Genomic DNA, 16,857 nt, shown 5'->3' with positions numbered 1-16,857 from the left:
CAGATTTCCTAGCTAGGGACACCTGGCCCCCCGGGGTACCACGATCACCCAGTAGGTGGGTGCTGGTGTCCATGCTGGCTGGGAGTGACGTCAATTCTGAGTCTGTCTGGCAGAAGGCCGAGGCTCCCTTCTGAGAGCAGGACTGTGTGCCTGGAGGGCTCTGCTTGCTCTTCATTGGCAGAGCAGCTGATGGCCTGGGTTTTGGCCAAGCAGCAATACCATCGCCTCAAAGGCAGTCAGCTCTGCAGTTTGAGACACACAGACGGACCTGCTGTCTCTAAGGCAGTGCCACCCACACCAACTGGTGTTGTGCACTGCTTTATGGGCTGCTACCCGCAAGATCTCCTGAGATAGCCCACAAGTATGTGGCAAGAGAGGCCAGGGGGAAAGAACTGCTGGGAAAAGGCAGAAGGGGATAACATTCACCCGTGTAAGATGCTCTCTGGGCCACAGCTGGATGCAAGAGTGGATCTGCTTGGTACAGGGAGGTACACACTCACACACAGGAGGGGTGTGAGAGTGCAGCAAGACCTGATCTGTGGGCTCCAGGCATTTCCCTGCTGCATGCTGAGGCCAAGGGAGGTTGGCACAGGAAGGAAGTCTTAGGAAGGTAGGGGTGACAGGGTGCCCTGTCCCTTGGGAGTGGCCCTGTGCATCCCTCGCCCTGGGCATAAGCCCCCAGCACCCCAAGCCATGGGGGCTCTGCGGCACTGCCTCCAGCTGTGGGCATGGCTGAGTGCATGTGTTGGGGGTGTCTGGCTGTGGTACACCTGCCCTGCAGATTGGGGGCCGCGGGAGGAGCCCCCCCTGCAGCAGGTACGTCCCTCCTCAGCGGCCCCGCCAGCATCCCCTCCCTCCGTCCTCCATCCTCCCTCCCTGCTCCTTCCCCGCCGCCCTCCCTCCCTCCCTCCGCCTGCATGGAGAGAGCCACGGAATGGCGGAGCGAGAGAAAGGAGCCGCATCCCCGCCCGCCTCCTCCCCCTTCCTGGGGCTGCATCTCGCCTCGCCCCCCAATTTCAGGTACCGGTCGCTTCCCCCGGGACCCCTGCAGGGCTGCCCAGGCCTCAGCACCCCGGGGCTCTGCTCTTCATCCGCCGCAGCCCCCCGCGCCCCCAGCCCCGCACGGCCACTGCGGGCCCCTGCCTCCCGCAGCTCTGCATCCACCCTGTACAGCGCTTTGACACCCCCAAACTCCTAACCCACCCCGCGTGTCCCTTAACCCCCCCCCCCACACACACACACCATGCATCGCTGAACACCACCTGATCCATTATCCCCTACAATACTGCTTCAGCACCTCCATACATTGCTTCATTCTCCCCCTCTTCCCATGTCGGCCCCATATACCTACCCTCATTTCCCATTCAGCCTCCCACTTTCAGCCCCACACCCCCTTTGTCAACCCCCCCCTCCGGTCTCCTCACCTGTCTCGCCACCTCTCCCCAGCACCAAGCTCCCTCCCTTTCTCCACCCTCAGGAAAGCCTTTTTCTAGCCTTTTCCTTGAACCCCCCCCCCCCCCCCCCCCCAGGAAGGAAGCAGCAGCCCCAGGGGAGCAGGGGTGAGCGTGCCGGGACCCATCCTCACCGCTACACCCAGCGGTCTGGGATGCGGGGGGGCTGCCCCTGTGACGCCCGGTGCAGCCTCTCGCGGGGACTTCCGACGGCATGGGCCGGGCCAGGCACGGCCGGAGGTGTCGACCCGCAGAGCCGGGGGGGGGGGTCGGGCCTGCTGGTGCCTCCCGCTAGTGGCTGTGGGATGGGAAGCGTTCGCCGGTTAAAGGAGCACGGTGGGCAAGGGGGCCTTGCTTGTCGCCTTGGGCAGGCCAGGTGCTTCTGGGGCCGTAACATCTTCAGCCATTGCTCTCCGCTCGGCTCCAGCATCCCGGGGTGCTGAGGTGTGCTGCTCGTGTGAGTGTGGTCGGTGCAGGTTGGTTACGTGGTGACATGTTGGAGGTGGGAATGAGGGGAGGCTTCACACCTGGGGCTGCAGCTGGACGCCAGCTGTGGGTGATTCTCAGCCCGCCAGCCCTGCAGATCTATAGATTGGTGGCCGGATGCTGTCGAGCTGTGCCGGGTTCTGTCCATTTCCCTCAGCTCTCTGCCCCCAGGTCCCCTCACTGGGCGCTCACACGGCCGCCTCTGGTTGCTGCGCTGCCTGCCCGAGCCGCTGGGCGCTGCTGCAACATGGCTGGGAGAGCTGCACGCCCAGCAACTGCACACTGCGTGGGGAACGGCTGCCGCCGGGCTAGAAAGGGGATGGGGGCTGAGGCTCCGTGTGCAGCACCATCCCCAGGGATTCTGCTCACCCAGGGCACTGCATTGTGCAGGAGGTGATGTGGCGACTTGAACAGCGAGAGGATGTGGTGAGCAGGTGATGGCACTGAGGCTGGGGGGCCTGCAGGCCGCGGGGCCGGTGGCTTTGGTGTTGGCTGTTGGTGGGTACTGTGGGGAGAGCTGCAGGCACAGGGTCTCTGGAGGCAGCTGCCCACTGCTGCAATGGCGTTTTAGGAGCCAAAAACAAAAGCAGTTGTCTCTCCCATCCTCTGCATCATCCTCCAAAAGCCTCATGCTCAGGGTTGTGCCTCGATGGCAAGGTGGCACAGCCAGGACTGCTCCACTGCACCTGTGGCTGAGGAGCCTGTGTGGGGGCGATGGACTGGGTGCTGAGGTGATGGCTGATCATCCTGGCAACAGTGTGGTGAACGATGAGGTGAAGGGCTGTGTGTTGAGGCAATGGTGGGCTGGGTATTGAGGTGACGTGCTGGATGTCGAGGTGGATGACCCTGATTTTTGTGATGGGATACCGAAGGTTGGTCTGGATCTGACGGACCTTGACAGCCAGGCTCACTAGGCCCCCTCCACACTGTGCTGCCCTGACCAAGTGCCAGCACTGAGCCTGCACCCAGCTGAGCCTGGCCCCATCTCCTTGCCCTATTCTCCCATCCTTTGCTCGCCCCAAAGCCCCTCCTGCTCCCCAGCTCGCCCACTGGCTCCCTCCCGCAACAGGCTGCTCACAGAAGATGCTGTGGGCGTGCGCAGCTCCTCCTCCTCCTCCTGCCTGGGGCCTGCTGTAGAGCAAGCTGGCTGAAGCTGGGAGGCAGACTGGAGAGCTGAGTGCCTCGAGGGCAGCAGCCGGGGAGTGATACAGTAAATGCCCCCTCCTTTTGTGTTGCTACAGTTACAGTCACACTGCTCCTGCAGCCAAACCTGCAGCCAGAGCTGCTCACGAACTCGCCATTATCAGCTGGTAGACCAGGGTTGTCACAGGTGTTTGAGAGCAGATAGGATGCATCTTCAGGAGGATCTTTGTGACCACAGTTCCCAGTCAGTCCCACTCAGGGCTTTGCGGGCTGTGATAGAGCTGATGAGAGTGAGAGCTGCTTTGTGTTGCTGGTGTTTTCAGCCTCTTTCAGGGGCAGGAGAGAAAGGCAGGGGTGTTCCCCATGGAGGGCGATGAAGAAGAGTCTTCATCGCCTCCTTTAGGAAGTTCCGGAGCATCCCTGTTAGATGAGGAAAGGGCAGAGTAACACAGAGACAGAGATTTTTTTTTTTTTTTTTAATTAACTCCAATGAGCCAGGAAGATTTGAACAGAGCAGCTGCCCCTGATATGGGAGATGGAGTCCAGGGTGGCACTATATGAGAGCTGAGAGGCACTGAATTCAGCACAGCGAGTAAAACCCACCAGCAGCACCTCACCAAGGTGAGGACCGACTCTTTCCTCCGCTTGGTGCAGCAAGGGCAGGAGAAGGAGTGGGTAGAAGGGGCACCAGCGCTGGGTAACCAGATGCCTGCTGCGGGTGTGGGGACCGGCTGCTGGAGCACTCCTAGGAGCCGGGCTGGCTGACAGGCAGAGGCAGTCAGCATCCCCAGCAGGGAGCAGGGATTTGGCATCAGCTCAGCTGGGAGGTTATTTTTTATTTTTTTTCCCCCTCCAGGACAGCTGATTCCATCTATTTTTAATGAGCTTGCCCAGGTTGCGCAGTGAGGAGACAGAGCAGCGCCAGCAGCCATAGACTGCGCTGGGGCAGCGGGCACCTGGCGCTCGTCCTCTCCTCACTACGGACTAGGGACTGCCTCAGGGTGGGAGCTTGCCCCCCGGGGAAGGGTCCTCCTCAATGCAGCTGCCCCTGAGCATGGAGTCGAGCACGGAGGAGGAGAGCTGGCTGGAAGACCACTGGGAGAAATGGTAGGGGACCGGCAGGTCTGGGGTGAGGGCTGTCCCCTGGCTGCATGGGAACGAGGGACAGCCTCTCGTCTGTCAGCGCATCGCCCTCTGCACCAAGCGGTGCCATGGGGCAGCAGCAAATTCAGCATTGAGTGCAGCTCAAAATTTTCCCGGCTGCTCAGGAGCTGTGGGCATGGAAATGTGCAGGATTTGTCAGCAGGGCATGAGGAGGGAGCTGCAGCATGCAGTGTGGGATGAAAGGGCTGCGTGTGGGGGTCCTTTCTGCCTGTGGGTGCAGGCAGGGATGGTGCTGGCTGCCTACACAGCATCTCCCCATACCCAAGCCAGGGGTGTGCCCTGTGCTGGGACCCACGGTGGGAAGAGGTAATGAGCGGTTGGTAATGACACCGGTGACCCAAGTAACTGGAGAAGAAATCGATTTGTGCATTGAAGGCTGTGCTGAGAGCCTCCTGCTCTGCGTCTCTGCAGGCAGCAGCAGTGGGGGATGAGGGACCCTCTTAGCGTGGCCTCTCTGCATCTCTTAGGGACACCTCCATCCCTCGCAGCCCTTCAGAGGAGCTGCCATGGCTGGCAGAAGACTCTTTGGCTGGTCTGTTGTGTTTTCCTTCCTGGAACAAGCACGAGGAGCATTGCAGTAGTATGATGTAGAAATGTTTTAATGCACAGGAGCCAGGAGCTCCCTGGGGATGCAAGTGAGCACGTGAGGAGCAGGGCAGTCAGCATATTTGCAGCCACTAAAAGGAAATCTCTGCAAACTTTCCAAGGGGACATGAAGAGGCTGTAAGGGAGCCTTCAGAGGCTCATCGGGGTGCTGAGCAGCACCAATGGCTACAGGGATGTTGCAGCCACCCCAGAGAGGGAATAATGGCACAGAGGGATCTCACTGCTCTACTCTCCCCTGTACAGTACAGGGGAGCACCTTGCTGGGGTAACTCTTGAACCCGCTTGTGAGGATCCACTCTCTGCTTCTTCCGCAGCCAGTGGGCAGATGCGTGCAAAGGCTGCAGATCTCAATGCAAGCTCAAGTCCTGGGGTGTCCATGTTCCAGCTGTACCTTGGCATCCCCTAGCTCTCCTCTCCGGAAGCATCCCTTTTCCTGGTCCTTTTTCCCTGTAAAGACCCAGAGAGCCCCTCCTGGGGATCTTGGTGCTGCTCCTTGCCTGCATCCTGCCCCCTATGTGCTGTGTGTGACAATGGTCTCTGCTCCCTCCAGGCTTACCCACGACATCAGCCTTGAGGAGTTTGAGGATGAAGACCTCTCTGAGATCACTGATGAGTGTGGCATCAGCCTGCACTGCAAGGACAGCTTGGCCACCCGGGTAAGTGCATGCGCTGGGGGCAGGGACAAAATGAGGTTCTGTGTTGTGCTGTGAGTTTCATGCTGGTAGTGAGCAGGGAGGTGTGGTGAGACCTATTCTTGGGGAGGCATTGGTGGGCTTCTGCAGCCTCTCATATGGGATCATTCTGGGGCAGGGAGAGGCTGGTGCTGGAGGAGAACTCTGTGATCTGCCAGGTCTGTTAGGACAGGGGCTGCAACCCTTCCCTGGAATGAGGGTAAGAAAAATGTGCTGTGTTGCCCATTTACAACAGAATCCTTCTGTTGTGGGGTTTGTCGAGGAGTTTCTGTACTGCAAAGCAGAGCCCTGTGCCATGGCAGGGGTGGTTGGGGCACGGGCACTGAGCCCTGTGCCTTGCCCAGCACCCACTGTAGGGCACTCTGTGTCTGCTGGTTGCAGGGACGCAGCGAGCTGATCCTAAACACAGGAGCCTACACGGTCAGAAAACAGCTGCTAAAAATACATACAAATGGCTTACATGAGGTATGAAGGATTGCCCGAGGAGCAGAACTGGAAGCAGTGGCAGTGAGAGGGCTCTTCAGTGTGAAATATGGGTGGGGAGAGCCAGGTGCTCTCAGAGCTGGAGAGGATGAGTCTCACGAGATGAGAGCCTGATGTAGGTGGTTGCAGGAAGTGGCCAGGCTTAGGGGAGGTTTTGGATGGGTTTGGCTCCTTGCGCTGTGCAGAGCCTGGGAAACTGGGAATAACCCCAGCATGGGATTGCTGACTGCATCCTGTAGGAACATGGCCTTTGCTAAGGGCAGGAGCTAACCCGAATATTCAGTGAGAGGTCCCACTGTAATTCCCCTGCAAACAAGGCAGGGCTGGAGAAGGCAGCTGCTGGATGTGGACAGGCAAGCAGAGAGGCTCAGCAGCAAAACACCCTCTCAGAAGACAGTACCTCAACAGAGAATTTGGGGTGGGGTTTTTTGGAGGTTTTTTTTTTTTTTGATCCTGGAAAAACAATGATGACTTCATCACGGGCTATTTTAGCAGATCTCCAGAAATAGAGGCTCCAACACCCAGCCTGCAAGGCGTGGCTGGCTCCTCCAAGGCGGGTGCAGCGAGGGAGGTTGTGAAGCACAAATGCAAGGTCTTGGCTTTGGGTTTGGCCTCGTTCCGTTTGTCTTGAAGTGCAGGGCACCTTATGTCTGATTGCTGCAAGGCAGGATAGTAGGCTGCCCATCACTAGGGCTCATCATGCTCTTTGTGTTCTACGAGACTGTTTGATGTGGGAATGAAAAATGGAAAAAATAAAGTAAAATAGCCTTTTTAGGAATGTTAAGAGAAGAGCTGAAGGAAAAAGAGCTGGGATATGTCTGTACTAAACCTTCACGTTCGGGGCCTGAGCTGGATGCACAAAAAGTCTTGAACCAGCCATAGGAAGAACAAATCCCTTTGGTTTTACATCAGAGTAAGGCTCCTGGAAGTGCCAAGCTTCCCCCCATCACCATCCCTGCCTGGGTGCAGCGTGCACCAGCTGCAGCCGCCTGACCCGGAGGCTGATGGCAGCAGTGTGGTGGCTTGGTGCCAGCCGCCCGGTTGCTCTGGGATCCCAGTGCATGAAGCAGAGACACAGCAGCATGGTGGCTGCTTGCTCAGGGTGCTTTTAAACAACCTCCTTTATCCCTGCGTCTCCTTCCTAGCACCTTCAGAGCACCTTTCCTTCGGAGAGAAACAAGTGGCATCCATCCATGCCCAGGGTTGCAGCACCACCTGTTATGCTACAGCCCATTAAACACGTCCCAACAGCGGTTGTAGTTTCCTCTTAGCTATGGAATCCTGAATGGAGCATCGCTCCTAGGATGTACATTGCTCAAACTGTTTTGCTGTTCTGCATCCCTCTGGGACATTCCTCCTCTGAGTTTTCCCAGTGATTTGGGATCACGCTAGCAGGCTGGGCTGGCTGGCAGCAGCTGCCTTGCAGATGCCCACTTCAGCTAGGTACCACGGAGCCAGCCGGGATTTCCCCCCTTCCTTTTCCTATGCCTCTGTTTCCTTGCTAAAGCGCTGCGGGGCTCGCAGCGTCCCAGAACAGGCACGTCGGTGGGGATGGCTTGGAGGGGGAGTGTGCGGGGAGCCGCGGGGAGCATCCCTGCGCCTTTAAAAGGCTGCGACCGGCCGCCCCGTCCAGCCCCGCCTGCTGACCGCGCCGCTGATCCCGGCAGGGCCGCGTGAGCCGGTCGGGCGGCGCGGCGCGGGCTGCGGGCGGCGGGGAGGGAGGCCGACTGCAGGCCGAGATGCTGCAGCTCGACCTGATCGACGCCGCCGGGGACGCGCCGGCCGAGGAGCAGACGGCGCCCGCACCCCTGCAAAAGGAGCCGCCGCCCGCCAGCACCGACAGCTACCGGCCCAAGCGCCCCACCACGCTCAACCTCTTCCCGCAGGTGCCTCGCAGCCAGGTGAGCGCCGGCCCGGGGGGCTTTCCCGGCACCGGGGGCTTCTGGCGGGGATGGGTGCGTGATCGGGGGCGTGAGGGATGCGGGGAGAGATGCGCTCGTTCCCTGCTGAGCCGAGTCCCCCGAGCGTGGGGAGGCTCAAAAGTGGGCTCCCCCCGAGCCCGTGGGGCCAGTGTAAGGCGGCTGGGAGCGGGGAAGGGACCTTAGTGGGGACGGGGAGCTAATGAGGCGTGGCATCCTGAACGCGTGAATGAGCCATCCGTCCCAGCACCGCGTCCCAGATCAAGGGCTGGCAGCGCCGCGGCTGCAGCCTGGGACGGGCCGGTGACGCAGCCCTGTGTGCTCGGCGCTGGGACTGGGGCTCCGCTCCTGGGCGGCTACACCCGGCAAGGGGGGCATCAGCGTCAGCGCCCAGTGCAAAATCGCAGCGACAATCACCTTGCCCGAAACAGTGGTCAGGAGAACGGGGCTTCGTCTTGTTCACTCTCAGGGCTTGCAGGAGGTTTTGGATGGAGCCTTTTCCCAGATGCAGCAGTGGGGCTGTCCCCAGGAGGGTTACACCAGAGTGCCGTGCACTCTGAGCCTCTGAGCTGGAGTCCCTTTGCCCCATCTCTTCTGCAAACCTTGCAGACCTACGCAAGGTGTGCTGTGCACAGGGCTATTTTTGCCTTCCTCCTGCCTTCAGCAGAGGCTTCTATTGCCACGTAGGAGGATTTTCGTACTGGTGACGTGCAGCTGAGGGGCTTGAAGCTAGAGGCAGGTGTCCCTGGCGGTGACAGATGGGGCGTAGTCGGAGCTGGGTGTCACCAGCCTGAAACCTGCAGCTGATGCCAGCTCTGCCTGAGGCCATGGGTGGGAGGAGGAGGAGGAGGGCAGGGAGCCAGGACAATGGCTGCAGGACAGCTGGCACAGGGGACAAAGGCAGCAGGGATGGAGGGGAGGGGGAGGGGGGAAAGCCTGCTGGAACATAATGGACAAGGGGACAGCAGGCAGCCTTGTCCCACCCTGCGCAGGGACCCCGAGGAGCCGGTGGCACGTGGGAGCCACATCCAGCTGGGGGGACGGGGACAGCAAAGGCCCCCCCCCGGGCAGCTGGTCCCAACCAGCGTCCAGACCTGCGGAGAGGTATTTTTGGGGTGTTTGGGTTGTGTAGATGGTGGGCTGGGGAGGGGGAGATGATGGTGCCCTTGTAGGGGATGGTGGAGACTGTGGGCACACTGGGAGCCATGGGCATGGGCTGTGCTGATGACCTTGAGGACAGGAGCTTTTCCACACAGGGTCTGATAAGGCTGGCAGCAGGAACGCAAAGTCCCTGTGCTCCAGGACAGGACAGGGAATCCCATGAATCTTAGTGGGCTTTAAGGCGGAGGATTGCTTCATGTTGATTGGAAGAGCAGGGCAGCTCCTGTGCTGCTTTTGATGGCTGCAGGAGAAAACCCCAAGAATCCCAAGCTTGGTGCTTGAGCAAAAACTAGCAGCGCAGAAAATGCGACTGCTGCAGAGAGACTAAGACCCATGCTGTCCCCAGAACCATCTGCAAAGTCTGGGAGCAAAACGTGCCCTGGCTGCGCATGAGGATGGTCACAGTGACCCTGAAGAAGCTCTTGGGCGGTCCCAGGCATTGCCCAGGGGCCATGATGGCTCTGGCTGCTGCCCATGCTGTGGGGCGGGCAGGGACAGGCGCCACGTGCTGTTTACTGCACGGGTGACAAGGCGGCTTTGTTCTCCTCCTCAGGACACCCTGAATAACAACTCTCTGGGGAAAAAGCACAGTTGGCAAGAGCGGGTGTCCCGGTCATCATCCCCTCTGAAAACAGGTAAGTTGTCTGAGAGCAGATGCTTGCATTCCTTGGTACTTCCTAGGAGTCGATCCCTGTCCCAGGGCCTGGAGCAAACCTTGCTGAAACAGAAGGTTGGAAAAATGTCCCCAGTGGGCACGTGTCCAGCTTGAGCCTGGGGTGTCCCTATCAGTGGGAACACCAACACTGCTCTTCTCCTCACAGGTGAGCAGACCCCTCCTCATGACCATGTTTGCCTGAGTGATGAGGTCAATCACCAGAACAGCACAACCTCCACCAAAGACCGGGGCACATCCACAGAAAGCCCGTGCCGGCGCACGGCAGCCACTCAGATGGCACCTGCCTGTGTTGCCTCATCCCGGCCCCCCGAGAAGCACCAGGCTGCCAGCCGACCCCCACCCCACGGTGCCAGCGTGGTGGTGGTGACGTCGAGGGCCCCCGAGGCCCACCGGGACCGCATCCGCTACCAGACAGACGTGAGGCTGGAGGCCACTGAGGAGATCTACCTGACACCCGTGCAGAAGAACTCGGACCCGCTGGAGACCGAAAAGCCGTTCCTGTCACAGTCCAGTGAGAACCGCATGTCTATCAGCTCTGACATCGACACCTCCAGCTACTCAGCCCTGGCTGGGAAAACCAACCCCTCCATCAGTGAGGAGGATGAGGTGCTGGACTACATGTCCTCTCCTGACAAGACGAGCCTACCCCGGGCCTCCTGCGGTGGTGGGAGCAGTGGCTACCGGCCAGGCCATGGCCTTCAGAGAGCATCCGTCAGCTCAGACACCAGCGCCCTCTCCTATGACTCGGTCAAGTACACGCTGGTGGTGGATGAGAACGTGCAGCTGGAGCTGGTCAGCCTCAAGCAGTGCTACTCGGGCTACAGTGATGAGAGTGACTCGGCTACTGTCTATGACAACTGCGTCTCCTCAGCCTATGAGTCAGCCATCGGTGAGGAGTATGAGGAGGATGCTCTGAAGCGCGACTCGGTCTGCCTCTCAGAGGACTCCACCCCCGAGGCAGACATCCACTTCTCCAAGAAGTTCCTCAACGTCTTCATGAGTGGCCGGGCACGCTCCTCCAGTGAGTGCTGGGCGGGGGGAGGATGTGGGCTGGGGGTTGTGTCCCCAGGCAGCCTTGCTTAGCCCTGGTACCAGCTTGCCCAGCCCAGGGTGCCCTGCAGGGCCTCCCATGAGATGGAGAAGCTTCAGCAGGCGCTGGTCCTACAGCCTGTGACCTCTTCCCTTGTGATTAGGGAGGGGTCGGCTGGAAAAGCTTTGTGAGCTTTAGGCAAGGGTAGCTGGAGTTGTCAAGCTGTTGTTTTTTTTTGTCTAGTGTGAGGTACGGCCAAGACAGCGCAACCTTAGCTAAGGCCGTGAGGCGTGAGCTGAGGGTCTTGTCCTTCCCTGTGTGTGGTGCTGACCCCTCAAAGCTGCAGCATGCCCCTCTACCTTCCTCCCCAGGTGCTGAGTCCTTTGGGTTGTTCTCTTGCATGATCAATGGTGAGGAGCAGGAACAGACTCACCGTGCTGTTTTCAGGTGAGTGCAGGGCACAAGCAGTGTCCTCTGGTCCTACCCAAACCACGTAGTTTCTAGCATGGGAAGCCTGTGAACTAAACCACAGTCCTTAGGCTGGTAGTAGGCCCAGCAGGAGCCAGGCAGTGGCTGGGCAACATCTTCCCAAGGGTGAGAGACCTCCCAGGGCACCCAGGAGCACTGGGAGCCACATGGGGGATGCCATAGGGGAAACCTCGCATTAGTGCCAGGTACTGTCTCCTTTTGAGCCTGAACCCACTCAGGTCTCTATTTAGCACATCAGATCTTAGCTCCTTCCACCTGCTCCCCAGCTGCACCGGCCGCAGGCCTTGCACTGCCCTTGCTCCAGAGGTGTGTCGGTGAGCATGCCACCAGAGCTGCCAGCCAGCACAGTGCTAGTGACTCCCTGCCCAGGTTTGTGCCTCGCCACGCGGACGAGCTGGAGCTGGAGGTGGATGACCCTTTGCTGGTGGAGGTGCAGGCAGAAGATTATTGGTACGAGGCCTACAACATGCGGACAGGGGATCGGGGCATTTTTCCTGCCTACTACGCTATCGAAGTCACCAAAGACCCAGACCATATAACAGGTACCAAGCCTCCGTACTGCTTATGTCCCTGATCTCCTGCCCACGTCCTCACCACGGAACAGGGGGTGGAAGGAGGACACTAGGCAAGGAATAACGTGGCCGTGGGCAGCTCCGGCCAGTAGTGGTCAGAGCTTGCACCCATTGCCGGATGGGGAATGGTGCAGGTTTGCACCATGGAAACATGGAGATGGCCAACAGAGGTGATCCTTGCCATATGCTCTGTCTTCTAGCTCTGGCCAAGAGCAACGACTGGGTGGACCAGTTTCGGGTGAAGTTCCTCGGCTCGGTGCAGGTTCCCTATCACAAAGGCAATGATGTACTGTGCGCGGCCATGCAAAAGGTAGTGTCCCACTGCGGGCTGAGCCTGCCTGGGAGCAGGGAGGAGATGGGAAGGGGTGGGCCATCTTCGCATGCTGCCTGTGAGTGCCAGTGATTTATGTCTGTGTCTCCCTTCCCAGATTGCCACCACGCGCCGCCTCACTGTGCACTTTAACCCACCCTCCAGCTGTGTTTTGGAGATCAGCGTGCGTGGGGTCAAGATAGCTGTGAAAGCTGATGACTCCAAGGAGCACAGCAAGGTAGTGCCCTACTCACCTTATCCCTTCTACTGTTGCTACTCTGAGCTTGCTGGTGCCCCCACGCATGTTCACATAGAAATTAAGGGCTTCCATCCCTTGTGCTCTTTGTTCCTCTAGAAATACCATCTAAAGGGTTGTAGGTCCTCCATTGAGGTCCCTGAAGCCTAGTGAGATCCCAGCATTGGGCTATACATCAGAATGGTGCCCTCACAGATGCCAGGCATGTTGCTGTGCTAGGATGCTTTGAGCTGAGCTGCACCCCTAATCCGTCAGCTGTTCCTAAACCTTTCTGCTGCTATTTAGAGTGGTGTCCTCCAGATCTTCCCTGTAATCTCTTTAGCTGGGCATTGCAAGCTGCTGATTAGTGGTCTCCATAAGAAGCCTAACAGAGCACAGCAAGATGCTGGGCAGAGGCAAGTGAACCTTCCCAGCAAGCTTTTGGAAACCTCCCCTGTGGGTGGGGTACGGGAGCGTGGCTGTGGGTACTGTTTGGAGAGCTGGGCTCAGCCTGAGCGCCTATTTCTAAAGCTGGAGTCCAACTGTCCCACAGAACTGCTGAGGAAGAAAGCTTTGACTGTTCTTTTATCTGTTCCCCAGGTAAACAAGTGTAGCCATTTTTTCCAGCTGAAGAACATTTCCTTTTGTGGATACCATCCAAAGAACAACAAGTGAGTAGCAGGAAGATGGGGCAGCTATCAGTGCTTTAACACATGGAGGCATCACTGCTTTCTTGCTCCCAGCATCATCATCCCACAGCTTCATGTGAGGAGCAGCCTTTGGGTGGGAATTACATCCCTGATATGGGCCTGGGAAGTGTTCACTGCTGGGGTTTGAATCCCAAACCCCTTTGCCAAGGGCGGGCACGTGTATTTATTTCTGCCTGTCTGCCAATCCAATCTCACTTGCTCTGTTCACCCTCAGATATTTTGGGTTCATTACCAAGCATCCTGCTGACCACAGATTTGCCTGCCACGTCTTTGTCTCAGAGGAGTCCACGAAGCCTCTAGCGGAGTCTGTAGGGTAAGTCCTGGGGTGGGAGGAAGGTGCTCCCTCCTGAGGGACAGGAGGAACAAGAACCTGGCACCTCTTCCCTACAGTGAGAGGCTCAGGGATAGAGCCAGAGCTGACGCTGCTATGGGCAGCATATTCCTGACAGTGCTGGAACAAGTCCCAGTGCAAAGCTTTGCAGGCAGATGGCTGAAACCCAGGGGCTGTGTGGAAGCTCAGAGCTGAGATGGAGGCCTTGTTCCAGCAGCACCTCTGGGCACTAATGCATGAGGCTCCCAGAGCTGGATCTGGGTTTGACTTGACAGCAGGATGGAGCAAGGGCGAGAAGGGAAGCAAAATGGGCTCTGTAAACGCTATGGGGAGGGTACAGTTGAGCTTTGCTCCATGCTGTGTTGCAGGAGGGCTTTTCAGCAATTCTACAAGGAGTATGTGGAGTACACGTGCCCCACGGAAGACATCTACCTGGAGTAGGGGCTGGCATAGGCACCTGCTGCACAGCCAGGGCTGCAGTCTCGCCCCTTCTGCGTCGTGCATGGACAAGAGCTGCTTTGAGATTGGAAGAGAAGTGGGCCCTGAGAGCTGTTCCCTGGACCCTGTGCTGCCTCTTTTCATGGCTCCCCTTCCTCAGGCTGGGGGTGACGGGAGGGGGGAGGGCTGGACAAATCGTGTTTATCGTACAAAATACTTAGTTTATTCTATTTGAGAAGTGCCCACTGGCTGCCCAGTCTGTGATTGCTGGAGGGGTTGGCATTCTCCAGCCCTTCCCTGATGCAAGCTGGGGTGAAAACATCTCCTCGCTGTGACCATGGCTCAGCTTCCCGTCACATCCCTCAGGGGTGACTTCTAATGCGCTGGCGGAGTCAGACTCTTGCAGGATGAAGACACAGAAGCTACAGCCAACAAGAACTGTATGATGGCTCCTGCCAGGGCAGAGACCATCACTTCTCTGCCTGGCCCCGGGGATGAGGCTGCTGGACAGGAGGGATAGAGCCCAGCATCTCCTCTTTGAGTGCCAGAAAAAGGATGAACAAGCTGAGACAGCTCACCCCTGCCTCTGCCCCCATCCCTCCTCTCTTGTATCCACGCCCTGGGGAAAGGAAGATTTCCTCCTACCTCTCTGCAGTGACCACACCATGGGGAAGGGAGCATTTCTCTGTCCTTGTCCCCCTCTATCCCCTCCAGCTGCAGGTGGCAGAGGCAGGACAGGGCTGAGCTTCCCTACTGCGGTGGTTCTCAGCCCTGTGCAGACTGGGGTGCCTGCCAGAAACAGAGCAGGGAAGGGCTAACGCCTGCAGGGAGCCATACACATCTCCAGGGACATACAAAAGCTCTCCTGCTCCCTGCCAGCGGTCTCTGTGCTTCAGCTGGATCTGCTGTGATGGCAACTATTAAATATGATGGTTCATGGAGCAGGGCTGCAGTGCTGTTTGTGTTGGGTGCATTTGGGCCCTGGCTTATTCCTTCCCTTGGGGAGCCCAAAAGGAGCTGGAGTTTCTCAGGTTAGCAAACCTTGGAGGTCAGAGACTACCATAAGATCTTGATGTAACTTAATTCTTGTTTTTCCATTTACAGTGCCAGGAGGACTCTGGCTAAAGCTTCCCTGTATTTGCCATTAGGTTGTTGAAGACAGCAATAATATCCCTTCTCAGCCTTCTCTTTTTCAGGCTGAGAAACCCCAGCTCCTCCAGCTTCTCCTATCCTGCAGTGTGGCTGGAGAGCCCTTGTTCCTGCACCCCACACCTACCTGAGTGCCCTGCTGTCCCTCACAGCTGGGCATCATAGTAGTACTCCAAGTCAAGCTCATCACGTTTGGTTTTGCCAGCCCTCTGCAGTCCTGCTGGCTGTTCCCGGGGTGTTACGGTCCTGAAGTGAGGCTGTTTTGGTTTAATGCCATAATCTGTGGGTAGACAGTGGGGTGAGGGCTCAGGAGCTGTCTGTGTCATCACTGGACAAATGAGCACATGGGAGGGAATTTAAGGGAAGAGCTGTACCATCCACCAAGCCAAAGTGCTGCTGTGGGAGTTCTAAGGGGGCAGAGAAGTCTTCAGGGACAAAATAGCTGCAGAGGAAAACCAGAGGTGGGAATGAGCCCGAAGCTCTCCAGAACTCCCCATCAACACTACAAGCCTGGTCCAGGAGCACTGGTTACAGAAGAAGGAGCATCCAGCCCCTGTGGCACCACTGCAGGTACTGGGGCAGGGAAGAGGTGGGGGAGTCATCACCTTTGGCGCAGGGGCAGAGGGAGCACAGCCCCCAGTAGCACAGTGAGCAGCAAGAGCCAGCACTGCATGCTGAGCTCTGGTACCCACCACTGTCACATTCTGCACTGAGGTCACAGAGGAACCACCAGGTAGCCCAAGAACTTTTCCTCTCCTGTACTTAGAATCATAGAATGGTTTGGGTTGGAAGGGACCTTTAAGATCATGTAGTTCCACCCCCCCCCTCCAGTAGGCAGGGACACCTCCCTCTAGACCAGGTTGCTCAAAGCCCCATCCAGCCTGGCCTTGAATGCTTCCAGGGAGGAGGCATCCACAACCTCACGGGACAACCTGTTCCACTGTCTCACCACCCTCACAGTAAAGAATTTCTTTTTTGGTTCTCTTCTTTCTAGGCTTTATCTTCTTGCACTCCCTCCTTTTCAAATTCCCAAATGAATGGAGCACAGTTCACTCAGTTCATGACTTTCATTTTGCCATGTGGTGGTAACACAGATGCCATGCAGTACCAAGCCCTAGGTCCCCTTACTACATGGCCTAGTAAGGGGATGCACCTCACCTTAGCAGTCAAACTGGGGTAGGGGAAGAGGGCTGTGACTCCTGTATCCTGGGAGGCCCCTGAGAATGGTTTAGGTAGGACTGCTGTCACTCACATGGCCAATTCACCATTGGTCAGAACCAGGTGGCACCACTGGCAGGTTTCTGGCTCCCAGAGTTGGGTGCACAGGTGAGCTGCTGCTCTCCAGGCAGCCCAGTGCCAGGGGCTGGCTACACCCTGTTCTGGGTGACTAGCTAAACTGATGTCTTACATGAGCAGAGGTGATAATGAATATGGCCATAGCTGTCCAGACCTCAGCTAGACCCTTTATTAAATGCTGCACAGCAGTATTTGCTCAATCCTTCAGTTCTCTTCTCTGCCCTTGGCCAAGTCCCTAAGGACCGGATGGCAGCCATTCTGCAATCCTATTTAGTATGCATAGGGTACTAGAAAGCAGCCTACAAAGTGCAGCTCTCCTAGCCTCAAGATGAACCCCAGGAAACTTGGGACTGAACCAGGCAGGCACCTGGAGTTACAGACACAGCCATCAGCTAAGCAACATGCAGGGCTCTGCCCAATTAGGCCAGAGCAAAAGGCTTCTAAAGGACGATACAGAAATGGGACCAGCATATCCCAGGCTAGACAACTGCAAAAACTGCTCTTCCTGATAGAGAG

The 16,857-nt window shown here is 57.8% G+C and overlaps 2 protein-coding genes across 2 annotated transcripts; one reads left to right on the top strand and one right to left on the bottom strand.

The window, feature by feature from the left end:
* Nucleotides 1-934: 934 nt before the first annotated feature.
* On the top strand, nucleotides 935-14,837 carry MAPK8IP1 (mitogen-activated protein kinase 8 interacting protein 1). Its single transcript, XM_042814997.1, is given in 14 exon segments — nucleotides 935-1,020; nucleotides 5,401-5,506; nucleotides 7,693-7,926; nucleotides 8,937-9,002; nucleotides 9,004-9,048; nucleotides 9,659-9,740; nucleotides 9,927-10,802; nucleotides 11,183-11,258; nucleotides 11,670-11,842; nucleotides 12,073-12,182; nucleotides 12,301-12,420; nucleotides 13,018-13,088; nucleotides 13,342-13,440; nucleotides 13,827-14,837. Coding segments are annotated over 14 exon segments (2,217 nt in total). The 3' UTR covers nucleotides 13,900-14,837.
* On the bottom strand, nucleotides 14,112-15,868 carry CUNH11orf94 (chromosome unknown C11orf94 homolog). Its single transcript, XM_042814998.1, has 4 exons — nucleotides 15,651-15,868; nucleotides 15,420-15,487; nucleotides 15,173-15,325; nucleotides 14,112-14,685 (listed from the first exon to the last, which is right to left on the bottom strand). Exons 1-3 carry the CDS (start codon nucleotides 15,716-15,718, stop codon nucleotides 15,192-15,194), a joined length of 270 nt encoding a protein of 89 aa, XP_042670932.1. The 5' UTR covers nucleotides 15,719-15,868; the 3' UTR covers nucleotides 14,112-14,685; nucleotides 15,173-15,191.
* Nucleotides 15,869-16,857: the final 989 nt, after the last annotated feature.

The sequence above is a fragment of the Centrocercus urophasianus genome, unplaced genomic scaffold (assembly GCF_019232065.1).
Source record: "Centrocercus urophasianus isolate 14NV4802_14NV808 unplaced genomic scaffold, USGS_Curo_1.0 seq_14, whole genome shotgun sequence".
In the NCBI taxonomy this organism is placed as follows: domain Eukaryota; kingdom Metazoa; phylum Chordata; class Aves; order Galliformes; family Phasianidae; genus Centrocercus; species Centrocercus urophasianus.
Note: the sequence above shows the minus strand (reverse complement) of the source record. Positions and strands in the feature narration are given on the sequence as shown.

Coding starts and splice junctions, on each gene's coding strand:
- CUNH11orf94 (XM_042814998.1), bottom strand. CDS start 15,718: ATGCAGTGCTGGCTCTTGCTGCTCACTGTGCTACTGGGGGCTGTGCTC. Junction 15,488..15,650: donor CCTCTGCCCCTGCGCCAAAG/GTGATGACTCCC, acceptor TTTCCTCTGCAG/CTATTTTGTCCCTGAAGACT. Junction 15,326..15,419: donor GCACTTTGGCTTGGTGGATG/GTACAGCTCTTC, acceptor GTCTACCCACAG/ATTATGGCATTAAACCAAAA.